At 41.7% G+C, this 23,566-nt stretch overlaps 1 protein-coding gene across 2 annotated transcripts in view; it reads right to left on the bottom strand.

Moving 5' to 3' along the window:
• Positions 1–18,643, bottom strand: part of NETO1 (neuropilin and tolloid like 1) — an 86,653-nt gene extending 68,010 nt beyond the window's left edge. For both annotated transcript variants that reach the window (XM_036323430.1, XM_036323429.1), the window contains exons 1-4: positions 18,388–18,643; positions 16,355–16,408; positions 15,979–16,116; positions 9,532–9,780 (exon numbers count right to left, since the gene is read on the bottom strand). In XM_036323430.1, coding sequence (XP_036179323.1) covers positions 9,532–9,780; positions 15,979–16,116; positions 16,355–16,408; positions 18,388–18,415 — 469 coding nt within the window. In that variant the 5' untranslated portion in view covers positions 18,416–18,643. The remainder of the gene's footprint in view (positions 1–9,531; positions 9,781–15,978; positions 16,117–16,354; positions 16,409–18,387) is intronic.
• Between the last annotated feature and the right edge of the window lie 4,923 nt (positions 18,644–23,566).

The following is a 23,566-nucleotide window of genomic DNA, read 5'->3' as shown; positions in this document are numbered from 1 at the left end:
GAGAGAGAGAGAGAGAGAGAGAGAGAGAGAGTTAGAGAGAGAGAGAGAGAGAGAGAGAGAGAGAGAGAGAGAGAGAGATGATAGAGATAGAGTATTAATTTACGTTTAGGAAAGTCCAGCTAAGTGTACTGGGTATCCTGCATTTGGGTCTGAGTTAAAATCAAGGTTTGTTAGGATTTTATTTCTTTTTTGGAGGCTCTAGGTGAGAATCCATCTCTTGGTTTTTCTAACTTAGAGGCTGTCCACATTCCTTGGCTCCTGGGCCCCTTCCATCTTCAAAGGCAACAGTGACCATTTGAGTCTTTCTCTTGGTGCACCATTCTGACACTGACCCTTCTGCCTGCATCTTCCACATTAAAAGAGCCTCGTAATACCATTGAGCACACCTTGATCATCCAGAATAAACTCTGTAGCTTAGGGTCAGCTGATCAGCAATCTTAATTCAACCCACAGTCTTCCTTTTCCTTTGCCATATAACACAACATATGCACAGGTTCCAGACTTTCAGATGGAGACATCTGCATGGATCACTTTTCTTCCCACCACAGTTCAACCTGGGGCCCATAGAGATTCAAGTCCCTCCAACAAGCAAAATACAGTCACTCCATTCCAGGTTCCCAAAAGCCTCAACCTATTTCAGCATCAACTCAAAGTCCAAATGCCATCAGCTCACTAGTCCCATATCTCAATGTCTACAGTATCAAAATCAGGTACTGATGAGGCATTGGGTATAATACATTCTGAAGGCCAAGTTCTCTCTACCTATGAAGCTAATTCAAGAAATATCTTAGCTGTTCCCAAAACAAGATGATGGGAAGGCATAGAATACTAACATTTACAGATATTTCTGTACAAAAAAAAGGAGAAAGTAAAAGAAAAAATAAACCTACAGGTCCCAAGAAATTTTGAAATTCAGATGGAAAATTCCACTTCCAGGTACCAAAATCTGTATTTGTCTCCTATTGCTGCTGTAACAAATTACTATGAACTTAGTGGATTTTAACAATGCTGAGTTTTTTTTTAATCTTATAGTTCTGATGTCAGATATCTAAAATGGGTCCCACTGGGTTAAAATCAATATGTTGGTAAGGCTGTGTTCCCCTCTGGAGGCTCTAGATGAAAACCTATTCCTTGCCTTTTCAAGTGTCTACCGGCTCCCCACATTCCTTGGCTTGTGGACTCTTCCTCTACCTTCAGAGCTAGAAATAGTCATTGGGATCTTTCTTAGATCACATACTCTGACTCTGACTTTCTGTCCCTCCTTTGCACCCTTAAGGACTTTTGTGGTTACATTGGCCCTCCCAGATAATCCAAATTGATCTCCCTATGCTAAAGTCAGCTGATTGGCATCCTTAACCCAACCTACTGTCTTAATTTCCCATTGCCATGTAACCTAATATATTCAAATTCCAGGTCATAGACATATTTTTGTTGTTGGTGTCTACTATACCTAGTTTCTCTCTTCTTATAGTCTATGAAGTCATTGTAGGGAAGGTGGGGTCTTTTACATACTGTATTTCTGCAGTGTTAGCCTAGTAGATCAATAAAAATTTGTTGAATAAATGTAAGCAGCAAATACACCCTTGTGGAAATTAAGTTATTCTGTGCATTCTTATAAGAATAGTTACATAGCTATAATGGCATACAAATTCTAAAACAGGAAAACATTTTCAGTCAAGGAAATAACCATGTGGGTAGTTTTCCTAATAATTCCTTGATTTATTTTGCACATAAAATAATAATAAGCCTCAAGCTATCTGTAAATTTCTATGAAAGAAAAATGTTCTAAAAAATGAAAAGGCCAGATAATATTTTCTTAGGCAAAATATATAGGATATTTACAGTTCAAAAAGCATAGTTTGAAAAGCATACTTCTTGAATATACAATAAGTTAAACCTCAGAGTTTTCTAAAAGATTTACCAAGACAACGAATAATGACAGAAATAAACAAGTGAATGAAAAATGAAGGTAGAGCATAGGCATTATTTCTCTTTTGAACAATTTATGTGAAGAGTGGATTCTGGTCCTTTGATATGGGGACTACTGTGTAATTGGGTGCAGAGGTGATGCTATGATTGACTGAAGCATGACCTTGGCTAGTTCATAAGACACCATGCAATTTAGTAAACAGGACTCAGTTCCGGCTGTAGATACAAATATGATTTGTTCCAAGGTTTCTGAATGAGAGTGGGATCAGCCCTTCTCTCCCTTTCCACTGAGAGTCCTTAATGCGCACAACTGTACAGCAGAGCCAGAGAGAGGGATGTTGTTGGTGACGGGAAGCAACTAACACCACAGAAAAAAGTCAGAGAGTTGTGTGAAATTGTGAGGGGTCTAGGAGGAAGAAATGATTGTTTCCCTTTAAGTGTTTAGCATGGTTTCAAGTCATGAGACCATGATGCACAACTGACCATGTCAGTAACAGCAGAAATTTGAGAAGTACAGGAAATGAGTCACAGTTCATGAAGGCTCAGTGGGACTGCAAAGGCAGAATTTTACATTAGAGGTGGAGAGAGGGGAGATTGGTCTATGTGAATTGAGAGACATTTCAGACAACATGGAATAGGTGACATTTTAAATTCATACACCAGTGAATGATAAAATGTAGGTGATATAGTATTATCCCTTAATTAAACTTCTTAATGTAACTATAACAACAGTACTTGCAATATGTGCTGTAATTAAAGTCGTGATTTCTACCCTTTCTAGAAGGCAAATCAGCACAGTGGTTACATAACTGATGCACAGGGAGTAGCTTAACTTCTACACAGCGTCCACGAATCCAGGCTACTCGTCTTCTCTAGACCTGTGATTTCTTTATCTTTAAAGTGAACAGGGTGAAGGAGATGAACCCCAAGGTCTCTTTCCGCTCTAAAGAGAATATGCATCTACAGTGGAAATACACCCGAGGCTCTCTGTGGTCTAGCCCCAGGTACACCATATTAAAAAACGTGCAGTCCAGCAATTAACCACTAAATAAACAGAAACACATCAACACATGTCTCCACCTCTGCAGGACACAGATGAGGAAGGCATTCTTTCTGTGCAGGAAACTTCTTAAAAATCTTCCTTCCCCTTTGCTACTGCTTTCAATATTCTCTGCACAGATGGGAGCTAATCCTGGAAATTTTCTCTCCCACTCTCAGCATCTCATCTCTCCTAAACACCCACCTAGACCAACAGCATTCTCTCTCTCTCTCTCTCTCTCTCTCTCTCTCTCTCTCTCTCTCTCTCTCTCTCTCCCTCTCTCTCTCTCTCTCTCTCTCTCTCCCTTGCTCCCTTTTTTCTTCCTGAACTCTCTATTGGATACATTAGATCAGCCAAGTCAAGGGCTGGCGGAATGAGAGTAAGGGATCGATGAAATTGCCCTCACGTGGTTCCTATTAGACATTGATAAATTTGTCCCTCCATGACTCAATGTTTTAACTTTATTTCTTGGAAAATTTCCTCAAGAAGACATGTGACTTTGCCTCATACATTTTCCTTTTGTCAGCCGATGCTGGAGCTGAAATTAAAATATTTTGGGTCTGTAGTGTAAATATAATAGAAGGACAACAAACTATCTGATCCAAATTTCTTCCATATTATATTTCTATATGAAAAGCAATTAAAGTCTTTTTAACCTTAGCCTCTCAAACCTTTTATTCTTTCATCTTTAGAGCAAAATCCAAATGAAACTTCATTTGTTGAAATACAGATGTATGCATATTTTTTCTTATTTACCAGAGCATATATCAAAACTCTGATTATCTAGACAAGAACATTTAGGAACTTTCAGCATGGTTAACACACATGCATTTACATTTTAGATCAAAAGGAAAAGTATTGCATTGAATAATTACAATTGCATCAAATCCATGACACTATTTTACCTAAATAATAGATTTTATTTCATATGCATAGAAATCTTTTTAAACTCTCAATTTAAAACATTGCATGGCAGTGTGCTCTCTCCATTGCTTTGAAGTCTGTCAGACGGAGTTTGCGAGGAGGCTAGGAACTGGGCAAAATGTTCCTAAAACACTTTGAGCTCCTCAGATGAAAGGTGCTATTTAAGTACAAAGTAGCATCAGAAATTAAACTAATTTAACAACTCCACTCATTTCCATGCCAAGACCTAACTCAACCTCACCTATTGGGTGCTTTGAGGCATAATCCTTACATTAAATTTCTCCAATAAGGGTGTTATAACTGTGTTTCCTAAAACTAGTTCAGAAGACATATCATCCAAAAAGGAAGACTCCATAAACATCAATGCTATATCTGTACATGGCAAAAAAAAAAATCAAATCTCTCTATTAGGGAGTAGAAAACAAGTTGAACAAATGATATGTGTTTCTAAAGTGATTGAAAGGGTTACTCTCCCCCTGAGTGGACAGCATCCCAGATGTTTTTCTTTAATATTGAACAAAGTCCCTGGTAATAGCCACTGGACTGAGGGTGGGTAGGAAGCTACTGCTTCATGTTTTCTCAGTAGTTGTTATTTTCTATTGGAAAAAAAAAAGAGGTTTGGAAGCAGCTGGCTAGAGGGGAAACTCAAAGTTGTTCTTTGAGTAAAAAAAAAAAAAAAAAAGAACTGTGGACTATGGAGAAATGGTAGTCATCATCTAAAAATTCACTTAAAATTACATACACTGACAAGCCTGGCTCAGTGGTTGAGCATCAACCTAAGAACTAGGAGGTCAGGGTTCAATTCCCAGTCAGGGCACTTGCCCACTTGCCCTACTGGCTCAATCCCCAGTAGGGGGTATGCAGGATGCAGCTGATCAAAGATTATCTCTCATCGTTGATGTTTTTATCTCTCTCTCCCTCTCCCTTCCTCTCTGAAATTAATAAAAATCTATATTAAAAAATAAAATTATCTACTATATTATTTTTTATCCTAAATAATTTTATTTACACAAGTAATACCAAATTTATGGTCTCTTTTTTCAAAAATTAAAGCATTATTGATCATGCAGATAAATTTTCAATCTACCTCTATCTTAGTCCCTTCAAACAAGTTAACAACAGGAAGACAAACAATCCAATAAAAAAAGGGCAAAGGACCTAAATAGACACTTCTCCTAAGTAGACATACAGATGGCTAAGAGACATATGCAAAAATGTTCAAGGTCACTCACTAATCAACAGAGAGATGCAAATGAAAATGACAATGAGGTACCACCTCACATCTGTCAGAATGGCTACCATCAACAAATCAACAAATGACAAGTGCTGGCAAGGATGTGGAGAAGAGGGAAACCTTGTACACTGCTGGTAAGAATGCAGACTGGTACAGCCACTGTGGAAAACAGTATGGGGTTTCCTCAAAAAATTAACAATGGAACTTCCATTTGACCCAATGATCCCACTTCTAGGAATATATCCTAAGAAACCAGAAACACCAATCAGAAAGGATATATGCACCCCTATGTTCATAGCAATGCAATTTACAACAGCTAAGTTCTGGAAACAACCCAAGTGCCCATCAGTAGATGAGTGGATGAAAAAGCTGTGGTACATTTACACCATGGAATACTATGCAGCAGTAAAAAAGAAGGATCTCTTACTCTTTGAGACATCATGGAGGGATCTGGAGAGTATTATGCTAAGTGAAATAAGTCAGTCAAAGATAAGTATTACATGATTCACTCATATGTGGAATCTAATGAACAAAATAAACTGATGAACAAAATAGATCCAGAGACATAGAAGTATGGGAAAGACTGATGAATCTCAGAAGGAAGAGGGGGGTGTGGAGAGTGATTAAGCGGGAACTTATATGCATATATGCATAGCCCATGGACACAAACAATGGTGTGGGGAAGGTGTGGAAGGGGTGGCTATGGGTAAAAGGGGTGGGAGGGGAGGGACATCTGCAACTTTCAACAAAAAGATGAGAAAACAACTGTATTCTATTACTGTGAGCACTTTTATATGTTTTCTTATTTAATTACCAGTGGGTTATCAAATTTTCCAGGATGTAACTTCTAACATTTTCAGTAATCCTGAATTCATGTCTGTTCTCAGGAGTGGGAGAGTGTACTGTTGAGGAGACATCACAACACAACTCTGTCTACACAGGAAGAAGAAAGCTTTTTCCTACATGTTCACCCCGGAGCCTCCTGCCAAGCCTCTGGGCCCCTGGACCCTTCCTTAAAGCTCACCCCAGTCCTTTAGTTCTGCACACCCCAGGATCTACCAGCTGACTTCTGACCATCGCACAATCTCACTATCCTTCAGTAATCCTAGATGATTCATCACTGCACTGTGGACCCCGGTAATGACTCTATCCAAAAATCACCACAATTCCTGAAATAAATGGGGAATCATTGGAATGAGTCAGGAGATACAGGAAGAGCCCCTGGAAGAGTGTTTCCATGGCATCCTCGCTGGCTCTGCCCTCCTACCCTCCACACCCAGTTGGCTACTTCCCATTGAAGCAATCCAGGAGCCAGAGATGGAAGGATATTGTGTGTTTTTTAAGTTGGGTAGAGAGGAAAGTCAAAGAGACTTTCTTTGACTTTATTAAGATATTAAGAATCAGAAACAACTTTTGCGATGAGGGCTGATACAAATTAGTGTCCTGGACAGGGGAACCAACCCATGCAGAGTGAGACACAAAGCACCATTGACAAAAATGACACACATTATGGAGACGAATCAAGCATTGTGGCTGGATGCTACTAAATAAGCGTGTCATCTACGCCTCAATTGGATTCCACATGCACCATCAACCTTCTGATTATAATGTGTGTTTGCTCATAAGGAAAACTGAGCCTTGTGATTCTGAGAATTCTTAATGTTTATAGGTGTGTACATGTATGTGTATGTGTATATGTGAATATATGTATAAGCATATAGTCAGTCTCATTAGCTTGGTTAATGTGATTCATCCCTGTGGTGGGAGTATTCTCAGTGTGCTGACATCATGAGACTATAAGGTTAGGGTCCAGATTGAGACTCTAGTAAATTAATAAAATTAATAAAACCACCTGGCATCCCCACAGCTATTTCTGCTTTGACATATTTTATGACTGCCATCAGAAATAACTATAACCCCCATGGGGAGGCCTAGACCCAATTAAATAAACTTAAGAAAGAGTGACATCATATAGATAATTAGTTTTGCATATCAGGGGACACTTGTTCTCTTAATAATCTCTACCAAAACTCCTTTGCTTTTAAAGAACATCTGATCAAATTAATGAAATGAATAACTACAATGGTTGAGATCTTATAGGAAGTGAATAAATTCATCAATACATATTGGTTGACAATTTGTCTTCAAACTAATCCTATGAGGTGGTTGATATTACCCTGACTTTAAAAATAAAAACACTGAGGCATAGAATGTTAAGGATTAGGTGCAAATTTTATAGCAAGCAAGAAACAAAAGAGGCAGGACAGGAAGCCAGAACTGGTTCCAAGCCTCACAGCCAGGCTGGTGTCAGGTCTCCAGGTGACCAACACACAGCCCCTCCCCTCCAGTGTGCGGGGCCACTCAGGTGCCCCAGTGATGTCATCCATGCCTTATGAATTCATGAAGTTGACTTTAGGATCTTCCCTGTCAGTTTCCCCAATCCCTACTTCAAGCCTACCTACCACCAAGAGAAAATTAAGCCAACTTAAACCGAACCTGCCTGACTCCCTATTCCCTAAATGCTGTCTCAATTATCATCCATCCCTGGCCCCTCCCTGTTTCATTAACCAATTGGCTTCCTCAATACTGCCTCTTTATGGAATGCACTGCGGATTATTGTGCCATGAGGCAATGGCCTGGGCCTGTAGACCATCAACTTCCACTGCCATGGAGGTTTTACAAACCTCCTCCTGACAGTCCCCCTCTTGTCTCATAGGCCCAGTGTCTGCTTCCGTATATGAGAGTGAAAATCAAGCCTAGGCCAATCCTTAATGCATCCTTAATTTCACGAACCCATTCGTCATGTTCCCTCCTGATTCAGTTGTTCCTGGTAATGAAATTTCCTTCTCTAGATGAAATGAAGCACCTCTAAAGTAACAAGGAGTGAAAAACATTACCCTGGGATCCACGTGGCTGCTCTCAACCTAGGGAGCTGGCTGAGCTGCGCCCTTCATGGGCATCTCCAGGAGAGCCAGAAAGGTAGGCTGCGTTGCTTATGTTGATAGACTATGTGAATTGAGCCTCCCTTCTTTGTGAAACCACAATTTTAAATCCTTGACATTATTCCCAGGACCACCGATTCCAGCGTTAAAATATAACTGGTAAAAGCCACCATACCATACACAGCTATCTTTAGGCCCTGGTTACACTCAAAATGACCAGTTAAGGAAATGCATAATTCCATTTACAACTCTAGCATGAATAAAATCATCTGAATCTCTAGACCTCTTTGGAATACATCAAAATAATTTGAGTGCCACATATAAAATAGCCATGATTTCTGTAAATGATATAATATTAGCAAAACATAATTAAAGCCACAATCTCCTAGTGATCTTATGAAAATACTCCTAATGTTTAAGGTAAATATACATGGTACAGGTAATATCTGACTTATTTAACATAAATTATACTATCATAGTGAAAGTCATCATTAATTTTATATTATTTTTAAAATTTTAGTGCTTGAACTGAGCATCCAAGCCCCGTTCTGATATAACATAGAACAGAATCTGCAACAAAGTTTACATATATTCTAATTTCATCTATTGTCTGTTATAATCTAGGTAAAATAATATGTATTAACTGAAAAAATAATGCAATTATATTTAAATAATGTGTTTCATGTAATTTGATCTATTTTTCTATTAAAAGAAATACCTTCTGTTCATCAAATCTCAAGTTGCTTCAGCCTGATGTTCTTGAAGTTTAAAAATGTGATTACCAGTTTTTTCTTGTACTAAATGATAACTCATCATAAAGTGAGCCAGTCAACATCACAGAGCCTTTTTAACATTAGCAGGTTAAAAGGAGAATTGACATAAAATTCACAATTACATAATTACAGATAATGACTGCCAGGCCTTGTAAATGAACATTTGGCTGCCCTGGATCTCAGTTTTCCTTTCATCCCAACACTTAGGGATTTGCATTTCTATAAAGAGATTAGACTGCTTTATACTAAGATCCATTTGCTTTAAAAATTATAGTTTTCAGAACAAATGAATTTTTATTCAAATTCTCCAGTGATCGTTTTGATGGATACATTTTACAATACTACAATTGCCTTTTCGAGTTTATTGGGATTTAATGTGTAATTAGTTTCCTTATTACAGATTATCTCTGAAATTACACATTTCAGCATAATGGAAGTCCATTTAATAAAATGTTGCTGATGTCCATCCAGACCCCTGAATCACACTGCACTCTTTCTGACGTAGGCTTAAGGAACACTTATTTTCCTTTCAGAATTTATAAAATGAAAAGAGAGAACATTATAGGTTTGATTTTAAATAGAACTGCAAAATTCCTTGAAAAATTATAAAGTTATCTTACAAAAGTTCTTGTACTAGGAAGATATTTAACTAAGAAAGAAAAAGATATAAGGAAAAAAGATTTTACTTACCAGGTGTGAAATTGTATCGAGCTGAAAATCCCATAGATTCCAGCTCGCCATCAGCAAAAAATTTAATCCACAGAAATCTTCCACTGGATTTTATTGTAGGTGGATTTTGTTTTCCACAAAAACGTCCAATTATTGGAGAAAACCCAAAAGGTCCATCTCGAACTTCAATATGATCAAATTTGCACTCCCAAGATGGTTCAATAGAGTACTTTTCATCAAAATAAAGTTCAATGCACTGTCTTGGGGCCGCTGAAAAATAGAAAAATTATATCTAGAAGGCCCCTCTGAAACCTTTAATTTGATTTTTCTGATTCTACTTCAGATTTTGTCTGCACATCTATCAAACTTTGAGCATGAGACACTTGGAAAGACAAAGCCAGCATGCTATCCTTAGCTTTGAAAGTAACAGTTCCATAAAGAAGTCTAAGAGATTATCCTTAGACATCACACAAAATATTATACTGATATCAAATGACCATTTTGATGTCCAACACAGAAGTAAAAAATATCATAGTATTTTTGTGAAAGGCTGCTAACTCAGATTTAGAAAGAATGATTTCTGTCACGTTTTCCATATTTTCTGCACTACCCAGTTTTAAGGTCAGATGCCACTTGAGGCGGTGTGGCACAGAGTTATACAACAATTCAAATAGTTCCAATCGGATGGCCCTGATAATATCCACATGAGTGCACAAGGCAATGAAGAACAATCTTTCTTTGAATACAGATCTTACCTTATCACTCAGGTTCAAACTTACTCAGTAACCTTCTTAACATTTCCAGTAAACTGATCAAAACAAGACATAGGATCCTTAAGGTTACTCTCCAGCCCACACTTCTAGTGTCTCCTTACTTTGTGTGCAACCCAAGCTCAGTTCTCTTCAGCCAAGCCTTTTTTTTTTTTTTGAGAGAGATAACACACTCTGTGGGCTTTAATGTATTTTCCCACTTTCTTGAGTATTTAAATACCTCCAATTTGTTAACTCCCGTTTATACAGGCAAATCTCGTTTAAAGGAAATCTCTCTAAACCTACTCACTAAAGACAAGACCATATCTATTGACCTTTTTCCAGCACAGTGCTCCACACAGTGCTTGTCAGTGAGGGCTTCTCAAAAAAAAATCTTTGTTGGTGATTTGTACATGAGCTTCTAATCTTCATAAATGTGTTTACAGCTCTCTAAGGCATAGTGAACAGGCTTCTAGGGCAGCTCGAGAAAGCTCCGAGTGGGGGCATTTACTAGTTCCCTTTTATTCTTCCCTTGTGACGTCCACACAGTTCCAAATGCAGGCATTCTCGACTGATACTCAGCCAAGATACCCCAGAACAGCCAGAACAGTTGTTGAAATAGCCACACACATCTTTCTTAGTTTGTAAACAGCTGTTGACGTGAGTCCTCTGAGTGCTTCTCAGCCACTTGGCCCTCTTCAGGGACCAAGCCCCTCCAGACACTCGAAAGTTAACTCCTGGCTCAGCCAGGCCTGCTCCTCACGTGACCAGAAATCATTCTGAATGACTGCTGTTCACACCACACTGGTTCTTAGATATGTATTGAATATCACCCTTGATGGCTTAAAAATTAAAGCTTTGCATGCATGGATGTAAAAAATTTATGTAGACTTGAGATACATGATGAATTGGAAATTAGAGACTTATAAAATAAAAACGTAATCTTGATGCTTTCCAAAGATAAAATTGAAGCTTAATTGGAGAAAGGTCAATGCATGTTAAAAGACTATTTTGTGGATGATTTTTAACCTCTAAAATTGTTTCTGAGTCTTTGGACATTTACAAGTAAAATAAAAAATAGTTCTCTCTACTACTAATGTGTATCACATAGGTCAACAAATATAGTATCTACCAAAACAGATTTGAGGAAATATCAATGCTTTTTTTAAATCTGCAAATTGGAAAATATTATAAGGAATTACCTGGAAAACCACGTTTCCCCCCCTGAAGTCTAATAACAAAAAAAGCAAATGCTTAAGAAAAGACCTATTCATGTAGTAGCATCAAAGTGCCAATAGAACGTATCTGTTTATCTCTTCCTTGATAATCCAGTATCAGTTTTATGAGGAAACAAGCTGTCAGAATAAAGGATATTTCTTTTAGAAATAAATAACATGTTTAGGGAAAGGGGAAGCTAATTTAGCTAAAACTCTTATCAATCAACATAAATCCATGTATTGTCCCTATTAGGAAATACATGGTCATCTAACATGAATGCATTTCTTTGTACCTTCATTTTCATTGTTGCTTAATTTCTGTCCAACATGGATGAATCAACCTCTCAATGTTCCTTCAGGAAACATGCTATCATGCAGCATTGGGTAGACCACATCATATATGGACAACTCATTTTCTTTGGTCCAGAATGTTGAAGTTAACTACACACACACACACACATCTGAAATTCCACTAATTGAATTTTAGAAAGTAGTAGCATAACTTTAAAAAAATAAGTGTGTCATATAGTTTTGTGGCAGATGAAAATTTTAACAATTATAGTGCATGTAAAGCATGTGGAACTCTCTAGATCCAACTCCATAAACTTCCATTTCCATTTTCTTTTCTTTCAAATCTCTCAAGTCACAGCTGTCTTTCATAGTCAAACCCCCTATAAGCCATTTTTGATCTGAAATAGCTTCCTTTTCAAGAGGTCTTAACCTCTTTGGACATGTTGAGAACTATGATAAATACTACACATTCATATAGACTATGGCCTCCAATTTGAGGGAGTTTTAGGACATTCTGAAATCCATAAAAAGGATTCCGTGATTGAGACTCCACCTGCATTGATTACAACTTATCTTTTTAAAAAATATATTTGATTGATTTCAGAGAGGACGGGAGAGGGAGAGGGAGATAGAAATAGAGACATCAGTGATGAGAGGGAATCATTGATCTGCTGCCTCGCGAACACCCCACACTGGGGATCAAGCCTGCAACCCAGGCTGGTGCTCAGATCTGGAATCAAACCATGACCTCCTGGTTCATAGGTCAACACTCAACCACTGAGCCAAGCTGGCTGGGCACAGCTTATCTTCTACCATTTGCAACAGCATGGATAGAACTGGAGAGCATTATGCTAAGTGAAATAAGCCAGTCAGAGAAAGATAAATATCACATGATCTCACTCCTTTGTGGAATATAATGAACAACGTAAACTGATGAATAAAAACAGATCCAGAGACAGAGAAGCATCTATCAGACCGTTAAACCTCAGAGGGAAGATAGGGGAGTGTGGGGGGAAGGAGGAGAGATCAGCCAAAGGACTTGTATGCATGCATATAAGCCTAACCAATGGACGCAGACACCAGGGGGGTGAGGGCATGAGTGGGGAGATGAGTGGGGGAAGCAATGGGGGGATAAGGACACATATGTAATACCTTAATCAATAAAGAAAAATAAAATAAAATAAAGAAACTTGACCAATTCTTTATCCCTCTTTGTCTTGTATTTTTAATTTACCTCTTCCTACAGAACAGGAATCCTTTACAGAATTACCAGTAAAGATGACAATTTCCCCCATTAAAAGAAGAGAAGACAAAGGAAAAAAGAAACTTAATTTCCATGGTGGGGACATCAATACCCTCAAGGCTCCATTCACTGGGAGCTGGCTCCACCCCCCACTGTGTCCATGAGAATACACACCCTGCAATGACTAACAGATTCTAAACTACCTCACACAGTAGGAGCATTTGCTTTGAACTGATTCCCCCCCCCCCCCCCCCCCCCCCCCCCCGTGATATAGCAGCTGGTTTTTTGACTGTCCCCTGTTTCTTGAAACTTAGTCCACTCAGCTGCTGTGACCTTATACCTGAATTCCAGCCCATCCCTCTGACTTCTCTTTTTCTTTACTCTGCCCATCTCTTTCGCATTGTTCTATGAAATTCTGTGTCTTCTTTCCTCTCCCTGGAGACCAGTGCTCTAGGTGCCACTGTCATCCCAACAGAGAGCTATTGTAATATAATGATGCCTGCAGCTTTATCTAAAACCAATTAAATCAAAACTTCTGGGGACAGACCTAGGCATCTATATTTTTTTAAAGAGTTGAAAAACAGTGTTCCAAGTACTCTCTTGATGATTTGATTCAGTATCTTCAGCAGCAATCTCTATATCCTCAACAACAATTTCTACATTCATGACCTATAAATATATATTTTCAGCCCAGAACCCTCCACTCAAAGATCCATATATCCAATCTCTTATGAGACATCTTCATAAACACCAAAATTGACCACATTATTTTTCCTTTAAACACACTCTCTCGCTGAAACCGGTTTGGCTCAGTGGATAGAGCATTGGCCTGCGAACTGAAAGGTCCCAGGTTCGATTCTGGTCAAGGGCATGTACCTGGGTTGCGGGCACATCCCCAGTAGGAGATGTGCAGGAGGCAGCTGATCGATGTTTCTCTCTCATCGATGTTTCTAACTCTCTATCTCTCTCCTTTCCTCTCTGTAAAAAATCAATAAAATATATTTAAACACACACACACACACACACACACACACACACACACACTCTCTCTCTCTCTCTTTACCTATAGTCCTTGTCTGGTACAACAATTACATCTAAGAAGTCACCAAGTCAAAAACTTGAGGATGGCTTCTGCAGTGGGTGAGGATAGGAAGCAGCCGATAACACTACATGTGGGTCCTGAGCACACCTTACCTCAACTTCATTCCATAGAGAGAATGATCGTCTCCTACGTGTTCTTCAAAAAGGAGCCTGAAGATCTCCTCCTCCCTGTAGCCTTCTCTTCCTTCCCTATTCCACACGCTGTGCTAGTTGGGAACTTTCCTGAAAGTAGCATAGCCCTAGAGCATATAATAACTTCCACAAGTCAAGGGTCATGCCTGTGTTGTTTGGCACCCTCTAAACTTTACCTAGAAGAACGATTGTTCCTTGGTAGTTGTTGCAGGAAAGATTTGTTAAATAAATGTATGAATAAAAATGACTAGTATGAAGTATTTCAAAAAGGCTATAGAAATATGACTAATAGTAACAGGAGATTCTTGTGACCAACTTTAAGATTTGTCCTTCCTGTCACTAGGAATGAATGCAAATATGTGCATGATATTAAAATCAAATGTTAGCAATGCTTTTTAATTCTAAATAATGATAAACATAAAAGCCCATTAACATGCAAGGATTTGCTTCTGAATTAATTATTTAAATGAGAAAACTAGTTAATTTTATTATTTTTAATAATTTGAAAGTTAAAATATTGTTGCTTCAAAACACAAATTACATGAATTTAAACCTCAGTTTACTTATCTGTAAAATAGGCACAACCAACATACCTACTTCCTAGAACTAAATGCTTTAATCTATTATGTGATTTTAAAGTTCCTAACATATATCTACATAACAGATATGTGACATTAACTTAACAAAAAGAACTAATTTTAACCCAGAATTTCCATATTTCAACCTCCTTTTCTATTAACCACAAGAGAAAGAAACCATGCCAGAACTCAGTGTTCTCAGCTTATTCTTTCTCCTTCTAATAGAGAGGCACATCTCTGCTAAAAGTTCAACCTCAAGTACAACAAGAAGAGAGAAAAGACGTGGCCCAAAAATTACAGAAAGAAAAAGACTCATTTCTAAAGTGAAATCAGTTAAATATAAAGACTTTTTCTTTAAAAGATAAATAAAATAAATGTGTCCCTTGTTTACTAGTATAAGTAAATACTGAGCATACATATATTTTCATTAAGCTCTGTTGTCTCTCTGTCTGTGTCGGGTTGGGAAAGAGGTTGCAAGTTTTGGGTTATTACTTACTAACACATATTAAAACCAATCACTAGACAAAATGTTCATCTATATTTCTAAAAATTATACTGAATATGAAGATATCTACTCGGGTAATGGTAATAAAATGCTCAAAGAGAATTAAATATCTTTTTCAGCACTATTTATGTTTCCAGCTGGGGAAAAAAATGATGAAAGGAGGCATCACAACTTGGAATCTTGACTTTGGTGTTAAAGTATGATAATGTTGCCTGTTAGTACAAACTAAGGCAACTGCTGTTCAGACTAATGTTTGGAAAATGTGATTAGAGATTTATTTCTGACATTCATGTTTTTTGTGTGTGTTTCATATTAGATAAGAGAAAAATAACACATGTACAGGTTTTTGTCATACTTGTTAAACTAATAAAATACTAGTTTCCCAAATTGTGATACATTAGGTAATATTAGGCCAACTTTGCATCCATTCTATTAATTTAGAATTCCAAATCAATTAAATCAAATGTCAATTAAGTTGTTGATGTGTTTGTGATTCTCAGAATTTACTTGTTCTTAACCCATTACTACCGATTTTAATAATTAGCTTAATTCCAGATTTTAGTTATTTGATCAACTGAGAGATATTCATGCGCAGGGGCTCCAAAGCCAATTTCTGTAATGTGTCCATGCACACTGTCCATATGCTCCTCACCTTCTATGATGTAGATGCATTCTCGGTCAGGGGGGTACTTGCTGGGGTAGTTGGGAGAAGTAAAGACACCTCCCTCTGCATGTTTTGTCCAAGTTCCACACTGCACTGACTTCTGTGTTTCTGAGGTGGCTTGCTTCTCTGTAAAAAAAAATTTTTTAAAAGAGCCGTCATCCAAATTTCTATAGAGCTAAAAATAGAAAACACATTCTTATAATATCCATTAGCAAATTAATTTCTAAATGTGGTCTTAGTGAAAACCAATCATTTATAAACACTAACAAATGGTCATATATCCTGGAATATTAAGAATATGGGGGAGATGGGGAAATGTAAATAATTAGAGGCCTCTCACCCACAATTTTCCAAAGAAACGTACCTGTTCCTTTTTTGGTTGCCCCAGACAAATGGAGGATGATTAAACTTGCTACAACTGAAACAGAAAAGGAAAATTAGAAAGAGATAATATTAATATACACCAAAATGATCGAGATCTGTACCAACACAACATAATTTAACAATAAAATATCAAATCAGATTAATTTTATTGTTGTTAACTATTCCAAGTTGACTCAGAACTTGCACACACTGATTCAATTGCACAAATCAGGAAAAGTTAGGAATCCCTTCAGGAAGTAAATGCCAGTTAAGAATGGATGAGACTCAAGCCCCTCAGGCAAATGCCTGCTCCAACACTCAGAGGCAGTATTATTAATAACCTACTAATGTCCCATTCCAGTAGGATATCAGACCCACACTGCTTCAAAGCTGTGCTTCATAAGGGGCTGTGGTAGGGCCTCTTCTACAGGGAGAGAGCTTGGCAGCAGGTGAAAGGGTGAGAAGCAATCCGACCCCAGGACTGATGCTAACACTGCCAATGCTATTGTATTTTAGAAATAAACACCTTCCTATGGTGGAAGGGGGAGGGGAACAGAGAAAAATAAATTAAGGTGGATTGGAAGCATTAAGCAAGACTATAAAAACGTTCCTTATAAAAAAGGTGCTGTACTACCAAGTAAGCCCATCCTCAGCATTCTCTAAGCTATAAAATTCATCTCTTCTAACATAATTTTGCTTTAATATTCAGGATTTTCTAGAGATAGATTATTAATTTCACAAAGGTGATTATTTATAAGCATATTGTTGAGTCAGTTTTTCAGTCTCAGAGACTCTGATCTGTCACTTAAAGACCCTTATAACCTGAACTTTCTGTTCACATCTATCATTCTTGATTCACTCACCATTTCAACAAAAGCTAAAACTAGAAATGTGTTAAACTAATCTAGTCTTCATCATTCCTGCTTTTTCCTCTCCTACTTTATTTTCATTTTGCTGCTCAATTAACTGAAAGCTCTAAGTTCCATTAGGGGTACAGCTCCCTAATGTTTCCACTTAACATGAGTTTGGGAAAGGGAGGATAGAATTCACAACGATTCCCTACGCCTAACTCACTACAGGAGCTTATAAATCTTATGCTTAAAGATTTCTCCAAGAAAAAAAGTGTCTGGGCCTTGATTTTAGTATTTGAGAATTGCATCAATTATATGACTGTACTGTAGCCGGCTCATCAATTCTAAAACATTAGTTGTTGTTGTTATCTTGTGTGTTTAAATAGAACAAACCTTATTTTAACTTGCCAGGGTTCTGTACACACACAAGCACACGGGTATACAGCCATCAATATCAAGACATATGTTTGGTGTTCTGTTTACTCGGTTTCTCCTGTTTTGATGGAGTCACATTGTGGAACAGGTACTATTGGTAACATAGCAGCCAAACCGGCCTTTCAACTGCGTGGCCTGGGATTAACTCTCTAATCCTTGCTTCATAATGTGAAATTTCCAGCACACGTTTCTCATCTTGCTACTCATTTGATGACTTCTGCTGCTATTTTCCTCCAATTTCTCTCCTATCATTGCGCGCAGATCACACACTCCTAAAACCACACACTCCTAAAACCACACACTCCTAAAACCACACTAGCGGTCCACCGGCCAGAGTTGAGGGTCCTCTGCCCTCCGCTCCACTGCTGCGTTCAGATGTGCCCTAAACTATGTACTGGGGGAATGTGGGCCCCCTGAGCTCCTGAAGCCCCAGAAGGAGGAATGTTCCCTCCCATCCCGCAAACTGTCTGCTCCTGCGCCTTCCCTGGGGCCCACTCCCCAGCCGCTGCCGCACGTGCGCATCCCCAAACTACTAGCCATCCGCACCCCTGGGTGATCCTGCGCACAGAAAGGCTGCTTTCCCTGGCGGACGCTGATAGCCGGCTACCACTGATTGCGCTGCCCCCACGCCCCGTGGTATTCTGCTGCAATACAGAAAGTTTACACCTGCCCCACACTCGCGGGGACTGCGGGTTCTCGGGAGCAGCGGCCACCGGGGAGGGACCCGCGCGGCGGGAGCGGTACTCACTGTGAAGCACACTGCGTCCATAGATCATGTCTGTTCGTTACACCAGAGGCTCCGAGCTCCACTAATTCCATTTAGAGACGGGAAGACGTCCAGTGGTGGGGAGAGGACAGAGTCGAGAGATGTGAAATATGCAAAGCCAGGACCCAATGAAGGGGGGGCGAGAGAGGGGCAGGACGAGAGCCGAGCCCACACAGCAGAAAATCCGGATCCGTGCGTCCTCCGCCCTGGCTCGCTCTCGCCGTCACCGCTGCGAAGCCAGCATCCCCACCATGACGCTGGCATCACACCCGGGCGCCACTCGCCACCATCCGCGCCGCCGGCGGCAGCGCCCTCCTCCTTTGCATCATCGCCACCGCCGCAGCTGTCTGGAGGGCACGGGCGGTGGGCGCAGGCGGAGAGCCCGAAGCGCCCGGAGCCGGGGGCCGGGGACCGACGGCAGCGAAGGTGGTGGCGGCGGCGGCGGCGGCGGCGGCGGTGGAGGGGGCGCTCAGTCCCCCGTCTCATCCACCACGAGCAGCAGGTTGGGGCAGCCTCGCCCGCCGGGAGGACGACCGGCAGCCCTCCTCTGTCCAGCCCTTGGGGATCTTCCGCTGAGGCATTGGAGGCAGGAGGAAAGGGTCTGTCATCGGCTCGCCGGCTGCGCACCAGCTCTGTGATCTTGCGGGAGGAGAGAGTGGTGGGCGTCAGGGAGGGGGGCTGGAGGGTGGCGGAGGGGCCCGGGGGTGTCAGGGGGCGGGGAAGGGAGGGCGGGGAAGGAGCAGGAAGATGGCAGAGTTACCAAGTGGGAGCGTTAGTCATCGCCGTGGGCAGCGCGACCCTCCAGGCAGCCCCGGGCCGGGGTGAAACGGAGCAGCTCGGCTGGCGCCCCCCGGGCTGGTGCATGGCGGAATGGGGCGGCGGCAAGGACAGCACACCCTCAGGGATCCTTGGGGGAGGGAAGAGGGGGGCGGGGAGGAGGACCAGACTGGGATCCGTCACTCGCCACCCGGGCCAAGGGGGCCAGCAGGCAGCCAGCAAATCCCAGCTGCATCCTAGCGCCGGATAAAAGGCGAGCGAGGGGGAGGGGCCGCCAGGTGAAAATCCCCTTTGGGGGTTCATTTTTCACTTTTTAAGGGTCGGAAGTTGCAGTCGCTCTCTCTCCCGCCCCTTACATTCCTCGGGGGTGACGGCTTTGACCCGGACTCGGGTCTTGGGCCGGGAAAGCTGGCGGGGCGCTCGGCCGCCACGTTGGCCGGAAAAGTTTCCCGGTTTATCTCCTGGCTGGGTGCGGAGGTCGCCCGCACCAAACTGTTCATGCAAAGACTCGGGCTTCTCTCTATCTGCCTCCACCGTCCCCAGGAATTGAACACCCCCAAGGCACACACAGATTACCTCCTACCCACCCAACAGGGACCCGCTCTGGCGCAGGGAGTGAAACTCGGGTTGGGGGGCTGGGGGGGGGGGGGGAGAGGAGTTGCCTGGGAGACAGCCCGGAAAAGCCCCGGCTCCTAAAATGCAAACAAATGAATAGGAAAGAGCTGTAAACAGGGTGGCCACAGAGGACGGAGTCGCGGGAGTGTTCGGGCGTGCGGGGGCGGGGGGAGGGGGTCCCTCCGGGCTCAGCCGCCCGGCTCCCCCACCCGGCTCCCGCTCGCCTCCCTGCAGCTGCGGGCTGAGCAGCGCACACCCGCTGGCTGCCGGACCGGGCCACGCACAGGCCCACGAACCCGGCACCCAGGGGTGCTCAGCCCCAGACCACGCGCCTCCGGCTCAGCCTCCGGATCAAGCCAGGATGGGGATGGTGGCGATGAGGGGATGGGACAGAAAGAACCAAGGTGGGAAGTGGAGAGATGGGGTCACCTCCAAAGCCACAGGAGAGAGGAAGGGGCCGCTAGAGGGGCCCGGAGGCCACTCAGAGCTAGGCCCGCAGCTCAGGCACCTGCTGCTGCTGCTGCGGAGGTGGTGGGCCACCCACAAAAACGCGCGCAGATGTGCTGGGTGCTCGCCGCTGCCCAGCCCTCACTTCCCCTCAGCGACGCTTTTGGAGAGGGTGTCGAAGGATAAAGAGGTGAACCCCAAGTCTAAGGGGATCCACGCGCCCCAGAAGCAACCTCCCAGGCTCCTTCTACCAAGATTTCGATTCCTTGATTCCAGGCATCTTCTGCAAGTCCTTGAAGGCGCAGAAAAGTCAGCAAGTGGTGTGTGTGCGTGTGTGTGTGTGTGTGTGTGTGTGTGTGTGTGTGTGTGTGTGTGTCCTTCCTTTTAATGACAGGTGGGTAGGCAGGCAGGCAGGATGCAGTGGAGAACTAGAGCGAGAGAACAACAGAGGGGCAGAGAGACTGCGCACCCGCAGAGCCGACTCCCCCCAGAAGCCTGCGCAGGCGAGAGGAGCTCCAGGCTCCAGAAAAGAGCTTCCTGCGCTGATGGATGGGGCGCGACCCGGAGGAGCGTCTCAGAACCCGCGCGAGTGTGTCTGCCCACGGGCAGAAGGCCCCTCGGATTCCTGTGACCCACGTGTGACTGTCCTGCCAGTTCGGGGATTGAGAGGCCGGGGGCAGAGGAGTTGAGGAATAAATGCCCCAACTGCACAGAAGCAGAAACGCCAAAGAGTGGTGGTACTGCTGGGGAGATGGCAAAGGATGCTGGTCACCAATGGGGGAGGGAGGAGAGTCTGAAAAAAAAATGGCCAACGATGGGAAATGATGGTGTAATGTTGAAATCTTTAGGATTGGTTGGTAATTTCCTTTTTCACATCCTGAAATACATCTTTATAAAAAACGATAACATCTTTCAATGAAACAGTGATGAAGTTGAAAATTATCTTCAGGAAAATTACTGCATTCCTCAAGTGCAGTTTGAAGATAGGATGGCAATTTGGTCTTTGCTAAATCCATCCACTCAAGTATGTCTAACCTCTTCCTCCTTTTTGTCCAGGTCAGTTTCCCATGACACATATTTTGTTACCTGGCCTTGTACGTGGCAGGCTTCTGAAATTTTGCTAGACAAGTGGTCCTTGAATGGGGATGGAGAGGGGACCGGGAAACTCAGGAAGGAAATCCCAGGGAGAAGATGAAGGGGCATGGGGTTCACACCTTTTGTTCATGCCCTCATTCCTCCCATAATCCAGTGGTCAGTATGTCTGTGACTGAAATTAAACTCTCATACATACTGTGTCTTTGATTTTTGAACCCAGTGGTTTCCTGTGCGGTGCCTGGGGCTATGGGATTGAACATTTGCTCAAAGCTCAGGGCTGAGGTTATGACTGTGCAGTCCTGGATCCCGTGGTCTGTGGCAGAGGAACGCTCAGGTACTGTGTCCCCTCACCAAGGGACCAAGACAGGTAGCTACTGAGGCTCTACACAGCTTCCCTAATCCTACCAGGCTATGGTGGTAGATTTTCCTCAAAAAATCCATTTGTTTTCCTACACAGACACACACACATACTTTCAACCATCCACCACATCCTACTAGCTTGGCAAACTGCCTTCTTCACACTTTGAGGCTCTGACGCACCGCTTGCTGAGTAATGCTACCTCCCCAATGGGGGCCCACACGTGTGTGTTTTTTCTTTCTTTCTGAGAAAAAATCAACATATGGGAAAGTTCAGCTTCTGCAAAGGAAGGTTAAGCACACATATGGTCAAATATCAGGATGTGATATTTTGCATGGGAGAGCATATAAACTGATAGCCTTAATAAGCCCAATAGACCATCTAGAAGAAAGTGCTTTATCAGGGTTCTCCAAGGCCAGCACCGAAACAGACACTACTTACACAAGTTACAGTAGAGCTGACACTTCTTAAACACAGTGAAAGGGCCATTGGTTTCCCTTAAGCTTGCACCTCATAAGGATGAATGGTAAGAAGGATTTCCAAAACCTTAAAAAGAATTGGTGCAGGAAACTGCTCTTCTGATGCAAGGGCAGGTAGTATTTGTCTACACACTCATAGTTTCCTCAAGAAAATAATCCAGTTCCCGGTCTCCTGAGACTCTTATTAATTGGTCTGCAGCATTGGCCTCTTCTCCCAGGTTACTTCTGTGTGGCTATACGAGGTAATGTTACACACACACACACACACACACACACACACACACAAATCTGAAGGAAAATAATGCTTCTGACACATTCTATATCACATTAGTTCCTTGAAAAATTCTAAATATGTTTTCATTTATTTACCTAATTTTGAGATGTAAAGTTTTGTTTTGTATTTTATGAACTCAACAATATACAAGTCATAACAGTTCATCCAATATATCATTTGTTGGCAAACACTGGAATGATTTTAAAAATGATCTGCAATTCTGTAGTAGGCCACCGGTTTTAAGTAACATTTGGGTGGCCATTTATTTCCAGTCCACAGTCTGTGAATGCATCACAACAGAGTAGAAAGTCTTCATCAAATAGAAGAGTTAAAATCTTTGAAACCTTACATTCAAACCAGACAGGATTGCTTATGAACATGACTGCAGAAATAACACCCGGTTTTCTGAGAAGTATGAACATGCTATTGTATTGTTAGATAGCCTTGAGAATATTAGCCTCTTGTGGGCAAGAACTATCATAGCACTAGTCTCTTCTACCATTTTCCACCAGGACATGCAGAGCCATAGTTACTGTCTGTGCTGCTTCATATTAAATGACATTTGTGCTCCAGGAACTACGAATTCTTTTCTCTGTTTGGAGAAATGCCAGGGGAATGCAACTAATTTTCTTATCCACTGATCTCTGCTAAAATTTTAGAAAGACTTTATTTTCCTTCTGACTAATATTTAACTGACAGTGGTTTATAAAAATAACATCAATATGTTTTTATAACCACCAGCCTAAGTAATAGCTAGCACTCGGTAAATAGGCATGAAGGAACATTTATAAAGATATACCCTGAGACAGAAAGGGGATTGCTCTGTGAAGGGGCTGCCTTTGGACTGACTATCTGGGGAGAAAACAAGTTTCCATCCCTAGTTGAAAAATGGATTTAACCATATTTGAAAAATATAAGTGAAGCTGAAGAATGAATCTATATATTCTATTTCAAAACATCCATTAATTGACTCAAACAAAAACTTTACTTAAAATTGCTAAATCCAGCCGAAACCGGTTTGGCTCAGTGGATAGAGCGTCAGCCTGCGGACTGAAAGGTCCCGGGTTCGATTCCGGTCAAGGGCATGTACCTGGGTTGCGGGCACATCCCCAGTGG

Source organism: Myotis myotis, unplaced genomic scaffold, assembly GCF_014108235.1.
Source record: "Myotis myotis isolate mMyoMyo1 unplaced genomic scaffold, mMyoMyo1.p scaffold_m19_p_9, whole genome shotgun sequence".
In the NCBI taxonomy this organism is placed as follows: Eukaryota; Metazoa; Chordata; class Mammalia; order Chiroptera; family Vespertilionidae; genus Myotis; species Myotis myotis.
The sequence above is the reverse complement of the archived record's forward strand: the minus strand, read 5'-3'. Positions and strand labels throughout refer to the sequence as shown.